The sequence below is a fragment of the Octopus sinensis genome, linkage group LG5 (genome assembly GCF_006345805.1).
Source record: "Octopus sinensis linkage group LG5, ASM634580v1, whole genome shotgun sequence".
In the NCBI taxonomy this organism is placed as follows: Eukaryota; Metazoa; Mollusca; class Cephalopoda; order Octopoda; family Octopodidae; genus Octopus; species Octopus sinensis.
The window spans coordinates 55112782-55131218 of NC_043001.1; the positions used below are offsets into that span (position 1 = coordinate 55112782).

The window sequence follows — 18437 nt, forward strand, 5'->3', positions numbered from 1 at the left end:
TTGAGATCTGACACATGAAAAGCAAATGTCTAAAAGAAATATTGTACTGTGCCACTGTAATCTACAACAATACTTTGACTTGCTATATAGGGTTAACTGAAAATACATTCAAAAGTTGCCAGCACCAACAATGCATGACATTCTACTTCCATACCTGGAAATGTTCACTGCATTATCTAAACACATTTGGAAAGCAAAGAATGCAGGAATGAGAATACAGATCATCTGGGCAATCATAAATAGAGCATCAGTATACAGAATCTGATCAGATTCAGCAAACAGAATCTGACCCAAAGTCTGCAACCTCAGCATCAGAGAGAACCACCTCAATCATACACAAAAGATCTGAACTCATTTCCACTTGCTGGCATATACCAAAATTTCAGCTACTTAATTAAGAAGCAAACTCAAATTCATTTAACTGATGTAAAGAATTTACTTTGCCAATGACATGTCAATAGCATATGACCAGTCACATATCAAAGCACACAACATGAACAACCAGGTGTTTAACCCTAAGGCAGAAGCACATGTTGATGCTGCTGATACCTTCCAAAAGAGAAACCATCATAGACAACACATCTGACTGGCTTTAAAGACAATCTGCTAATATCAGTCAATATGAAGAAGCATCATTGACAATACTAACAAACACTTAACCTATCACTTGAACCACTACTTCACTAGGTGTTCAACAACTTTATATGTATAAACAAGCTCTCTACTTTATTTCAGACTCAGACTTACTGATGGGCACACTTAACTAATGTCAACTATATGAAGCCTTCAGGAATGAGGAAAAAATCTAGTTTAGATAAAACACAATCACAAACACACACATACAAATTTTTTTTTAATATATATATATATATATATATATATATATATATATATACATACACACACACACATTTATATACAAATATATACATACATATATATATGTATATGTACATACACACATGTTTATATGCAAACCAACACACACACACACACATATATATAAATATCAGCATGTTTATTTCAGAAAGTAAATTTCCACAGATGATAACACTGAATACTATTTTATAATGTATCTCAGCATAAAGCATTTATAATAGTTGACTATGTGTGTGTGTATGTGTATATACATATATAATACATACTTATGTGAGTAAATATATATATTTATTTGTGTGTGTATGTATCAACTGATAACAAATGCAAAAATTGATGACTGAAAGTTACTGAAGTAATCTTTGGCAAATTGAAAAAAGAAACTTCCATGTATCTAAGTCATTAATGAATTTCTTTTGTCTGTTATAAATAGATATACACAAACCCTTATAAACACAAACACGCACATAAAATTATGTAGCTTCAGGCATTTTCTTGTAGTTAAAAAGGTCATTTTACTCAGTAGTTCTAAGTTCATTTCCATTTGCAGGGTTCCTTGGGCAATTGTTGTTTCTATAACCACAACTTGAGTAACGAGTAGAATTTGGTAGATGGAAACTGTAAGTTCGTGATAGGAATCAAATTTAATTGCTTCTGTAGGAATGAATAAACTGAGGAATCCAAAGCCAAACCAAGAATAATCTTGTATAAATACCAACAAAGCCCTGTATATGTTCTACAAGATTCCCAAAAAATCAAATGTGACTTGATCTTACCTGAAACATTATATGCTTATATATATGCATATATATGTGTGTGTGTACATGCATGCCTCTACACACACACACACACACACATAGGTACAACAAAAATTTCTTATATTTTACAGTTTTTGGTATAGTGCCATTGAAGTTAAACCATTGCTAATGGTGTTTTCATGTAGGTAAAGTTTTACTGTTATTTATTTTTTCTTTTAGTTACCATCATGCTTTGCACTAGTGCACACCATGCATTTCTACTTGAATCATTTTTCAAGAATAGTGAATGCAGGATGATTTTTGCTGCACATCATTTGTGTGTATATATATATATATATATATATATATATATATATATATATATATATATATATATATATATATACATATATATATATATATACACGCACAAACAAATGCATATATATATTCACATATATTCATATGCACACATATATACAGCCATATATATGTATACTTGTGTCTCTTTCCCTCTCTATCTATCTATCTATCTATCTGTCTATCTATCTATCTATCTATCTATCTATCTATCTACCTATCTATTTATGTACCAAGATATAATAAGAACTAGGTATATCTATCTTACTGGTTGGGTCTACAGCTAAAAAAGCTGAAGCATGGAGGAAAAATACAATAGATTTATAAAATCTTTTTATCTCTTTTTCTTTTGTTTCTTCCTTTTTGTCATTCTTATTAAATTTTTCTGGTTCATTTCATTTTCCCGTTTGCTTGTAATGAATCATCATCATCATCATCATCAACATTATCCTCACCATCATCATCATCACCACCATCATCATCAATATAATTATCATCATTATAATTATTATAATTATTGTTATTATTGTTGTTATGAAATCATTTTGCTCAAGTTACACTGAATGTTGGCCTGCTTTGACACTCTAAAGTTGTCATTCAGAGATTGTTTCTTGGAAGGAATTTTAAGGAAAGGGTTCCAGAAAAAAAAAACTTTTGGGAGCAACTCCATCTTGAGATTCTTTTCTGCTTAGCAGCAGCAGCAGCAGTAGTAGTTTGTCTTTATGTAGCATTATCTTGCACTCATTATACACATACATGCACATCTAAAGGATTGTTTGTTGTTTTTCACATGCACATTTGATACCAATATAATATGGTATCTATGACAATAGGGACCGGGTGAGGGATGGGGTGGGTATATAGGCAGGTACAGGGGGCAAGAGCGAAGACGAATCTTCAAAATTCAGATGCAGGCAGTGAATATTGAAAAGAAAATGAAAACAAAATAATGAAGTAGGGGTTGGCAAGGGAGTGATGTAGAGGGGGATGTGTGAGAAATACCTAATTTAAAGAAAGAGAACACAGTAAAAAAATTTTAAAAATTTAAATTAAAAAAAACAAAACAAGAAGAAATAGAAAGGATAATTTTTGGAAAAAAATGTATTATTCATATGAGAGAAACCATTTTTGGTAACAGCATTCAGAAATTAATTAACCCAAGCCCACCACAACCACACGTCCTACCCCACCTCACCTCACCAAACATTTAGCCCAAAGGTCTTGAAAAAAGAAAAGAAAAGAGGAAAGAAATGTTTAAATCTACAAATTAAAGCATTGAGAAGTGGGGAAGGTTTTGAAATTTGTAAGAATTGCTGGAATTGCAGTCTTTACACCTTAGCAAAAGAAAATATAAAGCTCATCACCAAAAATAGGTATGTGTATGTTTTATATGTTGTGTATGTTTATTTATGCACATGTGTATGTATGGGCATATGCAAGTATACTTGCATGTACACACATGTAAACACATACGCTTACTCACATACATATGTGTGTGTGAGTATATATCTGTTTGTCTGTGTGTATGTATGTATGTATGTATGTTTAGAAATTCTTAATTGGCCACTAAAAATGATGATTCTATGATAAATTATTCAGGGTCTGGAGTAGAAGAATTTAATTTTGGTCATTTACTATACTTCTGGTTCCTGAAAAACAAAAGAAAAGTAAAAGTTACAATAATGAAACAATACAGAGATTAGAGAGCACAATTATTATTACACATATTTATCAATAATGATAAAAATAACAACAATAACAATAATTATTCTTTCAAATTTTGACACAAGGCCAGCAGTTTTGAGGGGAGGGAGCAAGTTGATTACATTGACTCGTACTATATTTTTATCAACCTCAGAAGGAAAAAAGTTAAAGTTGACCTCAGTGGGATTTGAACTCAGAATGTAAAGAGTCAGAAGTGCTGAAAAACATGATTTCTGATGTACAAACAATTCTGCTAACTCACTGCCATAATAATAATAATAACAATAACAACAACACTAATAATCCTTTCTACTATAGGCATAAGGCCTGGATTTTGTGGGAGGGCGACAGTCAATCACATTGACCCCAGTACTTGACTGGTACTTAATTTATCAACCCCAAAAGGATGAAAGGCAAAGTCAACCTTGGCGGAATTTGAACTCAGAATGTTGCAGCAGATGAAATACCGCTAAGCATTTTGCCTGGCGTGCTAATGATTCTGCCAGCTTGCCGCCTTAACAACATTACTAATAATACTAATAATAATGATCAGAATACTCTTTACTCTCTTTTACTTGTTTCAGTCATGTAACCGTGGCCATGCTGGAGTACCACCTTTAGTCGAGTGAAACGACCCCAGGACTTATTCTTTGTAAGCCTAGTACTTATTCTATCGGTCTCTTTTGCCAAACCGCTAAATTACGGGGATGTAAACACACCAGCATTGGTTGTCAAGCGATGTTGGGGGTGACAAATACAGACACACAAACATATACACACACATATATATATATATATACATATATATGATGGGCTTCTTTCAGTTTCCGTCTACCAAATTTACTCACGAAGCTTTGGTCAGCCCGAGGCTAGAGTAGAAGTGCCACGCAGTGGGACTGAACCTGGAACCATGTGGTTTGTAAGCAAGCTACTTACAACACAGCAACTCCTACGCCTAAAGTAATAATTATAATAATTCTTATATGAAAATGAGCTTAGTATTTTTGCTTGTTGTGATGCTAAAGATATAAATAACGTGGAAAGAGAGGACTGGAAAAACAAGAACTAGAGAGTGAATGAGTGGCAATTAAAAAGAAAGTGAATGGAAGGATGAGGGGTTTATCGCACTGCTCTGAATAGCAAGTGGGAAAAATGTGAGTGAAAGTTCACAGTTTTACTTTGTATATTGTGAAAAAGCAACTTCCAGAATAAATTATTTTTTGTATTTATCATTAAACAAGTCAAGGAGTGGGACATTAGGAAATATGGATTAAAATATTGTCATCTGCATTACCAGCAGTTTGACTAAATAATTGGTGTCAAATGAAGTCAAAACTAACCTCATTCAGAAAAAAAATGTGCATTACTAAGTTTGATGATATTTCACATTGTTTGAAAGATGCCCATTGCAGTCAATATAAATGTTTGTACAGATAAAAATAACTGTATTCAAAGATAGAAGTATTTAACCATTTAGAGTTTAAAATGGCTGCATCAAGCCCAAATATTCTACTTGTTTTATATTCAAACTGGCCAGATCCAGCCTTTCACATCTACCCCACAATGTCATTATAAACATACACAATCATGCCATTGAAATCTCAAAGCTACAAGGTAGTAGAGAATTAATTTAAGATATTGTGAATAAATAAGCATTGTTTTTTGACAGAATAATCTGGATACTAAAGGATTAAAAAAAAGAAATATTTGATAATGAAGCTATTGGCATTTGTCATTGTGGCTTTGATATCCATCCATAGTTAAAGTTGGTAATAGTAAATCAATGTGGCTTATGTTCATCAGTAGTGCTAAGCATTTTTATATCAGTAAAAAAATATTTAAAAGCTGTATTCATCATTGTTAAGCTGAATAAATTATAAACTAAATATGGTAACAGTTTTATATTCTATCAAATGGTTATTAGATTTACAAGAGATAAAATGGCTGTTGCTGAGGTCATTATTTTAGCCTCAGATCAGCCTTGATCAAAGGCAATCCTTATATGACATTGCTGTTTTTGTATCTAAGACTATATTATCCAATGTGTTCTTCCTTATTTTGAAAGCAGGCATATGCATATATACACATACATGTAAATACATACGCACACACAGACACACATATGTACATATACATAGAAAGACATCATTTGTCTCTTTTACATCCACTTTCCATAATGGCATGGGTTTAATGGATAATAATTTAAGGCAGTATTTAACAGCTGGGTATTTTTTCTATCACCTTGTTTTTCATGTAAGAGATTACTTGCTCTACAAGACTTTGAAAACACAGGACTACATGATGTGTTGTTCACAGGAAATGTAAATATGACGTTATTACTCTTTTGCTTAGATAGTCTTATGTGAAGATGCAAAGATTTCAATATTCACACACACATGCATATATGTTTGTATATTCAGCCATGCCTGGTGTACACACATATGCACGTGCGCATGCACACACACACACACACACGTGTATGTGCACTACAGGCATAGCTGAATGCTTGAAGAGTCCACAACCTTGAAGTCACCAAGTTTGATACCAACACTGTAGAATGCTCTGCAAATGTCTTTATTACAGCCTCAATTTGACCCAAGGCTTGAGAGCGATATTGGATAAAAAGACTGTTGAATGGACTGTACTTGTCATTCATATGTCCAGCTTTGTCAAAATATGTGACACTGATTGTACTTAAGGGATACATATGTCTAAAGAATACTCTGTCGTTTTGCATGTTAATTCAACAAGTATGTTGTTCAACTGATTGAACAACATTTAAATTGGCTGAAGAATCCATCACACATCCACGTACATATACCAGATAAGATATGCTTTTCTTTTTATTCTTATGTAACAAAAAAATCACAAAGTGTCAAATGCAACTATTATGGAAGCGTATGATGAAACATTTAATTTCTTTTTTATATTTTATATTTTATATTTTCTTTTTTGTATTATGTGAGAGTGCATCTTAAATGCTGGTAAGTATGGCATATAAGCGGATCCTCAATGCTGAACTACTTGATCATATTCACCCTTCTACAGCTCATTCCCCTCTTACCTTCCCTTATTTAACCATCTTCCCTAACCCAAGATGAAATGGATATCATAAACAATTAAACAGCTAACACAACTGACTACTCTGTACTAGTTTTAACAACATGACAAGTTACTTTCGTAAACTATGCCCATGTGTGAAGGCAGAAGATGTACGCATGTAATGTGTTCTAAGTGGGGACCACAAGTACCCGTTACCAAAGTAACTATATACTTCCATCTGAGATAAGCTTATACCTTAATGACATGTCATTATATAAAGATTAAAATTACTCATCACATTAAACTGGATTATGAAGAGAAGACATAAACTATGCAAAGCATCCAGTTTTAAAATTCTTTAAATTAAAAAAATGTCAAATATAATTTTATGTAATAACATTTTAAGTTAAGCTCAAAACACCAAATTAATAAAGACTTTGTTATTTTTCTAAATTCAACCAAATTTTAATTATTTTCAAAATTTACTGACAATACATTTCATTAGAAATATGATTACAAAAGAATATAGAAAGGTTTTTTAGTCTTTTAGAAACAGATTTTTAGCAGCAGAAACAAATTTCAATTCAATAGAAAAATTTTCAAGTAGATTCTATACAAAATAATAAATCGCATTATGAATCATGGACACATCTGCGTTCATTAACTTCATTCTTTATTAGCATTTATTCAAGCATAAAATTTTCTTCTTACAGTACTGCATTCTTAAGTACATAGTTTTGGCATGCATTTCCAAATATTGAAGCTATTTTTAATTCATTGTTTCAAAGCTATAACTTCTAATATTTTAAGCATTGAGAGTTTGTACACCACAGTTTGTAAGTTCCCTAGATCTTTTATTATTATTAGCTATTTTGAAAATAAAAATATAGAGAGTAGTGTATTCACATCAGAAATATGGTCACAAATATAGCAGCGAAGCATGACAATTGGTGCAGATATAGCTGTGTGATTAAGAAACTTGCTTTCTAAACATATAGTTTTATGTTCAGTCCCACCGTGCATCATCTTGGACAAGCATTTTCTACAAAATCTCCTGGATGACCAAAGCCTTATGTGTTTATGAGTACCCTTATTTTGACATCATGTGATGATTGTAAATGTTACACAAGCAATGTTGTTTATTTTGAGTCTTCCAGGGGAAACTATTACTTCACTTGGAAATAGGTGAGGGTTGGAAACAGAGAGGGCATCTGGTTGCTGAAAATCTGCTTCAACAAATTCCATCTGATCCATGCAAGCATAGAAAAGTGGATTTAAGTGGTGGTGGTGTGTGTCTTTATACATAAAACTCATGGGTGTTTCATTTGCATGAGCAGCAAACCTCAGATCTTTGCATGATACTAAAGTAGTGTTTCTCACATTGAAAAGAAGGCAGATTAACATATTTAATAAAATTAGGTTGATTTTAAACTTGCCCTGCACTGGCAAAGAAAGAAGAAATATATTGGGTGCAAACACTATCTTGTCATCTTATTAATAAAGAATGGGGACGAAAAAATTTCACTAATTTTTTTTGAGTGGGGATTTGTCAGTTTCAAAACCACTGCACTAAAAGATACTACATGGGTAAGCAGTAAGATGCATTTAAAACACCAACTTAATTCATCAAGTAAAAAGCATGTGCTATTTCACTAAATCCTTGTTAGAGCTTTGAGTAAATACTGTGAGGTATTTGATTCAGTTCTTTACATTCTGAGTTCAAATTCAGCTGAGGTCAACTTTGCCTTTTATCATTGATAAAATAAAGTACCAGTCAATTGTTGACATTGATGTACTTGATTAATCTCATTTCTCCCAAATTACTGAATCTGTGCCTAAATTAGGCGATTTCTCTTCTGGAAAGATAAACACACTGGACAATGTATTCTTGTTAGAACTAGGGTCACGAAGAGGCTAATAATTAGTGATATTTCATTTTATAATTGATGAGCGTTCAGCTAGAATGGTAGAGTTACATTAAAATTGTCTAGTTCAATGGTCCAAGATGCTACGTGGAGTATTACTTACAAATAAGCAAAATGTTACGGATTACTTCAAGACAAACAGATTTATCCCTAATCCCCTTAACATTATGAATCTAGCGCTATGTTCCTCTGCTCCTCCGACCTTGCTGCTTAAATAGATTTAAATTTACCCAAAAGAATTCTTTTTTATCTTCTGATCTACTCTGACGAAAATGGACAGCAAAGAAATTTAGAATCTGAAATTCTAATGCAGCTTGATTTTACTATATAAGATGAAAACGTGAATGTGGGCGACTTTAAGTATGCTTTTTCCGTATAAATCGGAATCTTTATGACGATGAAAAAAAAATTATATAACAAACTATCGTGTCTTGATTGGAAACATGTAAGACAAGTTGAAAGCAGATAATTACTCGATGAATTCTGTTTATTTAGTCTAAATACATTGCTTCGTACACAGCGTTAAAAATGCGCGCTGCCAAATCAAAACAAAGCGGAAAGTGAAGGGAAATAACTCAATAAAAACTTCGATTATGAGTTATTTCCCTTGAATATATATTTTTATATATATATCATCATCATCATCATCATCATCATTTAACGTCCGCTTTCCATGCTAGCATGGGTTCGACGGTTCAACTGGGGTCTGGGGAGCCCGAAAGCTGCACCAGTCCAGTCAGATCTGGCAGTGTTTCTACAGCTGGATGCCCTTCCTAACGCCAACCACTCCGAGAGTGTAGTGGGTGATTTTATGTGCCACCGACACAGGTGCCAGACGAGGCTGACAAACGGCCACGCTCGGATGGTGTTTTTATGTGCCACCGACACGGTGCCAGACGAGGCTGGCAGACGGCCACGCTCGGATGGTGTTTTTTATGTGCCACCGACACAGGTGCCAGACGAGGCTGGCAGACGGCCACGCTCGGATGGTGTTTTTTATGTGCCACCGACACAGGTGCCAGACGAGGCTGGCAGACGGCCACGCTCGGATGGTGTTTTTTATGTGCCACCGACACAGGTGCCAGATGAGGCTGGCAAACGGCCACGATCGGATGGTGCTTGTTACGCGCCCACAGCACGGAGGCCAGTCGATGCGGTACTGGCTACGGCCACGTTCGGATGGTTTTCTTATGTGCCACGTGCCACCGGCACTGGTACCACAAAGATACAAATTCCATTGATGTTCATCTATTTTGATTTGTTTTGATTTGATTTGATTTGATTTTCACTTGCCTCAACAGGTCTTCACAAGTGTCACAAGAAGGAAGGTATGCACAGGTGGACTGACTACGTCCCATGTAGGGCCATGGGTTATGGCCTGACTAGTCTTGCCGGGTCTTCGGATGGTGTTTTTATGTGCCACCGACACAGGTGCTAGATGAGGCTGGCGAACGGCCACGATCGGATGGTGTTTGTCATGTGCCCACCGCACTGACTACGGCACTGATGGATTTCTTGTGTGCCACAGGCACTGGTACCACAAGATACAAATTCCATTGATGTTCATCTATTTTGTCTATTTTGATTGATTGATTTGATTTTCACTTGCCTCAACCGGTCTTCACAGGTGTCACAAGAAGGAAGGAAGGTATGCACAGGTGGACTGACTAGTCTTGCGGGTCTTCGGAAGGTGTTTTTATGTGCCACCGACACAGGTGCCAGATGAGGCTGGCGAACGGCCATGATCGGATGGTGTTTGTTACGTGCCCACAGCACGGAGGCCGGTCGATGCGGAACTGGCTATGGCCACGTTCGGATGGTTCTCATGTGTGCCACCGGCACTGGTACCACAAAGTGTGTGCCACCGGCACTGGTACCACAAAGATACAGATTCCATTGATGTTCATCTATTTTGATTTGTTTTGATTTGATTTTCACTTGCCTCAACATATATATATATATATATTTAAAATTTAGCTTTATTACCTCCGCCAAAGAAGGAGGTTATGTTTTTTGTTTAGTGTCTGCATGTTCTAAGCTCACTCTTCATATGTCAACACCAACTTCGACGGAATCAGTGATTATAATGACCCTTTAATCTTTTAAAATCTCAGAAAATAATTACCTTTAAGCTATAATTGAAAGCATAGCTAACGCCCATTTTGCTTTTGCTGATAGACCTATAGTAATGCATATGACCAAGTATCGAGCAGGTCAATGACAGCTCATTCTTGATATAAGCATACTGTCTAAAGAATTAGCGTTTCTGATTCACATGGTCGCTCTTTTAAAGTGGTATGCAGAGGGCTATGGAAGCAAATTTAAACTAAGAATAGTTTAAACTATTCTCACTTTAAACTAAGCATATCTGTTGAAGCTGTTTGTTCTTTTTGTAAATGGGTGTTTGTAACGCTTCATCGACCTATTTATTTTAGTAAACGTTTGAAATAAAATTCAGTTCTCTGTTTAGTTATATTGCCCATGCTATTGGTTAACCTTAGGTCAATTTGTGTTTATGGAAGTTTTCATTTATATTTGAAATAATTACTAACAAGTATACAGGTGTCTGGTACTCAATAAAGTCCTCTCATTTATAAAAAGAAGCAGCATCTATACACAGATTAAGCAATAACTTTTCTGGCGTTTTACTTGCATTTAATAAATACATACTTGCATACACATACATACAAATAGAGACAGACATATAATAAAAAAAAATTATTTAAAAATTAAGCACAATGCCACAAATTTTGTGAGATAGGATAGCTGATTTATTGAATATCAGTCTGTTATTGGTACTAATTTCATTGAACCTAGAAGGTTGACTGGCAAAGTTGAGTTCAGCAAGGTTTGATCTCAGAAAATATAGGAACACAACTAAATACTGCAAGACAGTTTGCAAGTTATATCCCTATATGCTCAGAGCTTAAATCCTACTTACAATAGAGCTTGCCATTTAATCTTCTGGGATCAGTAGTAGTGGCAGTAGTAGTAACAATAATAATAATAACAACAATAATAATCATAATAATAATAATAATAATAATAATCTGTATAAAGGCGTTTTTTGTAGCTAGCAACATGTGCAAGAGAAGTAAAGTGTACAAAGACAGCTTGAGTGAGAATAACGCACAAGAAGGCAATGGTGTCAAGAGAGTCACAGCCATGAGTGCAAAGAATGAAGCAAGATAGTGTGATGTGAGATACAGAATACGAGAGGGGATAGGTTGAATGGACCAGTGAATGAATGGGGCTTTAATGCGAATGCTTTCCGCTCAGTTTTCAAGAGGCAATATACTCACAGTGTGCTTTGAATTGAAGCAGTTTATCTCTGATGTCTGAGTAGCATCATTGTCATTGCCACCTCGAATATTGGGTATGGTTGACCCCATTGATGATACGCTACAATCAACTACAGCAGCATCAACATCTGCAGCTTCAGTTGCAGCTGTTGTCTTAGCTTTCCCTGAAGTGATGGACGATGGAGTTGTAGAGTGACCTTTTCCGTGGGGGCTGGTGTTGGTGTTTGGATTGGAAGGAGTGGGGTAGGTAGGTTTGTTACAAGCGGGGAGGTCTGCAACTGAAAGAGGAGGGGAGAATAGAAAAAAAAAGAAAGAAAATAATAAAAATAACTGTAACAATAATTGAAAAGAATAAAAATCTTAAAAACAAACCAATTATAAAATTTACAAATAATAATAATAGAAATAATAATAATAAATCAATAATGAAATCATAATGAAATAACTGAATGTGACGATCATGTAAAATAATGAGGCATTAAATGTTAATTTCTTACAAATCTCATTAATTAATAATTCCTCAAATTGACAGAAATTTGCATAGTAAATGGATATAAATTACTTGAATAAATAAATTCCAGTTCATTATTGGTGCCTTATGGGAGTCTGTTGGGAGAAGGGGATGGGGGATCAAAGTTAACTTTGGCAGGAATTGAATTCCTAGACAAGAAGGCCAAAGCTAAATAATGTATGTCTGACACTCTACTGCATTAATATGAAATAATAATAATAATAAAACTTTCTTACATGGGCATAAGGTACCAAATATGGTGGTTGGGTGGGATCATTATAATCGATTAAATTGACTATACTTTATGCTTTATTTTATTGACCCTAAAAAGATGAAAGGCAAAGATACCCTTAACAAGATATATACTCAGAGTGGAAAGGGCTGAAAAAATACCACAAGGCACTGTTTATTTTATGTCATAACATTTCTGCCAGTCTACTCCCTACAAAGTATCCATAACAATTATTTTTTATAATACTGACACAATGCCAGAAATTTGAATGGGAAGGGTTAGCTGATTATATTGACCTCAGTATATGACTGATATTTTGTTTTATTGACCCCGAAAGGATGAAAGGTAAAGTTGATCTTAAAAATGATTTCAACTCAGAACATAAAGAGCCAGAACAAGTGGTGCCAGGCATCGTCTTTGGTGTTCTATGGTTCTGCCAATTCACCAACCTACACTGTCCTTTATAAAAACAATAACAAGAACAAGAGAAATATCAAAAGTATTGGTTTCAAATTTTGGCATAAGACCAGCAACTTTTGTGGGAGGGAATAAGTTGATTATATCAACATCAGTACTCAACTGGTATTTATTTTATCCAAAAGGATGAAAGACAAAGTCGACTTCAGTGGAATTTCAACTCAGAATATAAGGATGGACAAAATACCATTAAGCATTTTGCCTGGCATACTAATGATTCTACCAGATTGCCACCTTAGGAACATCTAAATTATTAATTATGGTTTCTGACTTGGGTAAAAGGCCACCAATTTTTGGGAGAAGGAGCTAAATTGATGCCACTGATTCCAGTAGTTGATCAGTACTTTATTTTGTCAAACCCCAAAAAGTATAACGTTGACTCTGGTGGAATTTAAACTCATAATGTTTAAGATTTGGAATAAATACTGCTAAGTATTCTTTCATGTGGAGGCGCAGTGGCCCAGTGGTTAGGGCAGCAGACTTGCAGTCATAGGATTGCGGTTTTGATTCCCAGACTGGGCATTGTGAGTGTTTATTGAGCAAAAACACCTAAAGCTCCACAAGGCTCTGGCAGGGGGTGGTGATGAACCCTGCTGTACTCTTTCACCACAAATTTCTCTCCCTCTTCCTGTTTCTGTTGTACCTGTATTTCAAAGGCGCCAGCCTTGTCACACTCTGTGTCATGCTGAATCTCCCCGAGAACTACATTAAGAGTATACATGTCTGTGGAGTGCTGAGTCACTTGCACATTAATAAATGAGCTGCAACGTCATTGGTGCCAATCTGTATCGGCCTTTGCCTTTCCCTTGGATAACACCGGTGGCATGGACAGGGGAGGCTGGTATGCTTGGGCGACTGCTGGTCTTCCATAAACAACCTTGCCCAGACTTGTGCCTCGGAAGGTAACTTTCTAGGTGCAATCCCATGGTCATTCATGACCAAAGGGGGTCACAACACAATTCTTTCATATGATTTAACTCTTCAGAATTCAAACTGGCCATATTCGGCCCAAATATTCCACCTGTTTTATGTTCAAACTGACCAGATCCGGCAAGTCACACCTAACATACAATGTCATTCTAAAAGTAAACAATTACATTATCAAAATCTCAAAGCTGCAAGATAATGTATAATTAATTGAAAATAATGTGAATACAGACACTCTACATTTGAGAGAAGGAGATTAGTTGATACCATTGTAAATTATTTTATTGATCCTGAAAGAATGAAAGGAAAAGTTGACCTCAGTAGGATTTGAACTCACAACATAAACTGCTGGAAGAAATACAGCAAAGTTGTTTTTCTGAAGCTTTAACAATTCTTCCAATTCACTGCCCTCAACAATAATAACAATAATAATACTTCTTTCTTTTGATTTTGTTTTTATATGACAATTATAATAATGGTTTCACATTTTGGCTCAAGGCCAATGATTTCAAGAGAGTGGGTAAATCAATTACATTGACCCCAGTGCTTGACCAGTAATTATTTCATTGACCCTAAAAAGATGAAAGTCAAAGCAAACCTTGGCAGAATTTGAACCCAGAACATAAAGAGGAACAAAATGCCACTGAGCATTTTGTTTGGCGTGCTAATGATTCTGCCAACTTCCAATAACAATAACGACGACGACGATGATAATAATAATTCTTTCTACAATAAATACAAGGCCTGCAATTTTCAAGAAGGGAGCCAGTTGATTTCATCAAGCTAGTACTTGATTGGTACTCATTTTATCAACCCTGAAAGGATGAAAGGTGAAGTTTACCTCAGCAGAATTTGAACTCAGAATGTAAAAATGGATGAAATGCTGTAAAGCATTTTGCTTGGAGTGCTAATGATCCTGCTAGTTTGTCACCTTAATAATGATAATAGTTTCAAATCTTGGTGAAAGGCAACAATTTTAGTGCAAGGGGCAAGTTGATTATATTGATCCCAGTGCTCAACCGGTCCTTATTTTATCTACTTAAGTGATGAAAGGCAAAGTTGACCTTGGAAGGATTTGAGTGTAGAATGCAAAGAGTTGGAAGAAATGCCACTAAGCATTTTGTCTGATGCTCTAGTGATTCTGCCAATAATTTCTTTCATTAGCCACAAAGGCCCCAAGACATTGAGAACAAGACAAAAATAAAAATCAAATACACACAAAAAAAAAAATGGGGCTTACAGAGTGTGAAAAAATATTTCAAGAAAATGTTTAACTATAAAGAATCACAAGAAAAGTTCATCAATAAAAGGAAACACCATCTTGGATAATTCAAAAATAGAAAAACCCAAGTTACTTCATCACAACTGAGGCATCAAAAGTACCTTCTCCCTGTTTCTTGTCTTCTACTTAGAAAAGCATACTTAAGGTAGGCCCAGGCAGCCTTGCCAATCTCACCACTCATACTCATGTTTTGTTCAAGACACTAGAATGCAGCACCTCTGTCTCTACCAACACTCTCTTTATATGATAAGAAGTTGATGAGAGTTTAGCCCAAGAGGAAAATATCTGTCCTTCATGCCATTCAAGTAAGTCCACCACATCACTTCCTTTGCCATAGCCAGCAAAGAGAGGAAGGTGAACCAAGCTTCCCTGCCAAATGAAGGTGGTATGTCAATTCTGACTAGAGACTTGTTTGATGGCTAGATTCATCCTACATGTGGCAAAAGCTGTTTAATATAAACCAACAAATTGGTAATGCATAGACACTAAACAATAACACACAGGACAGTTTTGGTGACCTGCATGCATTTTGGATAGGTTCAATTGTTGGTACTTCCATGCTAACAGAGCTTGTTTTGAACAGTTAATCCCCCCCACCAGCACTACTATGCTAAGGATCTTTAGATCCATGGTCACTGACTCGAAAGTTCTTCAGAAAAGATTACTCAGTCTAGTCTTTCAGAGATGTCAGAAAGACATGTCACATGAAGAGCATGAAAACAAGCTCCCTTTTTGTTTTTGATGTTGTCATCATTGTTGCAGAGGGCCAGAAATTTCTACAGGTGTCTGCTTACACATCATAAACAATGGCATTCTGATACTATGATGGAGCAAAGTGTTGGCAGCAGATGGATTTCCTGACCTGTGGATTGTATTCTTTCCTTAAAATGATTAAATACATACACACACACACATATCATCATCATTATCATTTAATGTCTGCTTTCCATGTTGGCATTGGTTGGATTGTTTGACAGGCTTCGGTGTCTGTTTATGGCTGGATGCCCTTCCTAATACCAACCACCCTGCAGAATGGACTGAGTGCTTTTTATGTGGCACCAACACTGATGGGGTCACCAAGTAACTTGCAAGACAAAGATCCTTTGAGAGAAGAGGGGGTATTGGAGGAAGTGACCTTGTGCCAGGTGATGAAAGGTTAGAGTGTGACAGAGAGACATCGAAACAGGCGTGTTGCTGTAGAGGAGATACATGATTACCTGATGAGAGAGAGAGAGAGAGATCAAGAATGAGGACAGGAACAAGTATGTTGCTGTAGAAGAGATACATGGTTACCTAGTCAAAGGGAGAGAGCAAGAAAAAGAGAAAGTAGATGAGAATGAGTGCAAGACAGTGCAGGAGAGAGATGGTTGCGAAGTGCTAGGGCATACTCACAAGGAAGGAAAATCAGAATATAAAAGGGATGGAAGAGTTGAGCAAGAGAGAGATAGATTTTGGTGAAATGCCAGGGCATACCCTCAGTGTATGGGGGGTGTATCAAAATATAAATGGTTAGATAATGCCAAAGGTGCATGAGTAGGGAGTAGAGACAACATATACATACATATATAGACACAGGAGTGGGCATGACTATGTAATTAAAAAGTTTGCTTTGCAATCACATGATTTCAGGTGATTGAAATTGGAAGTCTTGAAACTCTAGAGAAGTCTCTGTATGTGTGCGTGTGTGAGAGAGAGAAAGAGAGTGTGTGTGCGTGAGAGAGAGAGAGAGAGAGTGAGAGAGGGAGAGAGTGTGTGTGTTTCGAGGTGTCTTTGCATTGATACTGTTTGTACAGCAATGATGTCTGTTTGTACCTCACATAAATAACATGTCCTACAGGTTGGGCGATTGATGTATGAAGACCAGTGAATTATATTGCCTTACTTGAAAAAACAATGTTAAAGTCAGCTTTAGGAAGAGCATCTGGTTATAGAATATTAGAATATTACTGCAAGAAATCTAATGCAACTCTTGCTGTCATGGAAAACGCAGACATGAAAAATTATGGAGTTTATGATTGCATTTATGACAAGAAATCTGTTACACAAGATTTTAAACTGTCACACTTTCCCCTTTCTCCATGAGCCCACACAAATCTCAACCCTCATCCCCACAACTTTTCCATCAGATGTAAAGGAGAAACAAACTGACTTTAGATATTTCAATTAAATTATTTCTCAATATTTTTTTTATTAACTAACGACATTTATTTTAATTAAAATAAAATTTTAAAAACTCAGTCAACTAATAGAAAGTTCATATAAAATAATATTATCTAATTGATATTTAATTATTCAATTTAAGTAATGAATTTAGAAACAACCAAAACAACCAAAACAGAAATAAAAAAAAATTACAACTGTAAATAAATCTGTTAAAATTGCTGTTCGTATTTATATTACTTTTAGTTAAACAACATCCTAATTTCATTAATCAGATATATGGGACTCATTCAGAAAAAATACAACGGGCGTACTATGAATCGTTTGCTTACTATGCCAAATTGTTTTTGTCCTGTATGTAGTTGTTACACTCTTTCTTTCTCTCACTCATACACTCACTATCTATCTATTTATCTACCTACCTACAACTGGCACTCAGTTGGTTATGATGATATGGGTTCCAATTGATCTGATCAACAGAAAAGCATGCTTGTGAAATTAATACACAAGTGGCTGAGCGCTCCATAGACACACATATTCTTAATGTTGTTCATAGGGTAATTCAGCATGACACACAATGTGAAAAGACTGGCCCTTTGAAATACAAGTATGACTCAATTTTGCCAGCTGAGTGAACTGAAGCAACGTGAAATAAAGTGTCTTGCTCAAGGACACAACAAACTGCTGAGAGTTGGAACTCATGACCTCATGATTATGAGCTGAACACTCTAACAACTAAGCCATGTGCCTTCACCCATGCATGCATGCATCTATCAATTGGGTTGTCTGGAAAGTTTGTGTCGATTTATAGTAGCTTATCTTTTGACTTATTTTAGAACATGGTTGAGTCTATAAAATAGGATTTGACTACACCTCCATTTAGAGCACAGTTTAAGCTATCT

At 35.4% G+C, this 18437-nt stretch overlaps 1 protein-coding gene across 7 annotated transcripts in view; it reads right to left on the minus strand.

Annotated features, from left to right (window-relative positions):
• Positions 1-2522: 2522 nt before the first annotated feature.
• Positions 2523-18437, minus strand: part of LOC115211793 (roundabout homolog 1) — a 703622-nt gene continuing 687707 nt past the window's right edge. For all 7 annotated transcript variants that reach the window (XM_036503450.1, XM_036503452.1, XM_036503453.1 and 4 more), the window contains 2 exons: positions 11947-12224; positions 2523-3622 (listed from right to left, as the gene is read on the minus strand). In XM_036503450.1, the coding sequence (XP_036359343.1) occupies positions 3608-3622; positions 11947-12224 (293 nt within the window). In that variant the 3' untranslated portion in view covers positions 2523-3607. The remainder of the gene's footprint in view (positions 3623-11946; positions 12225-18437) is intronic.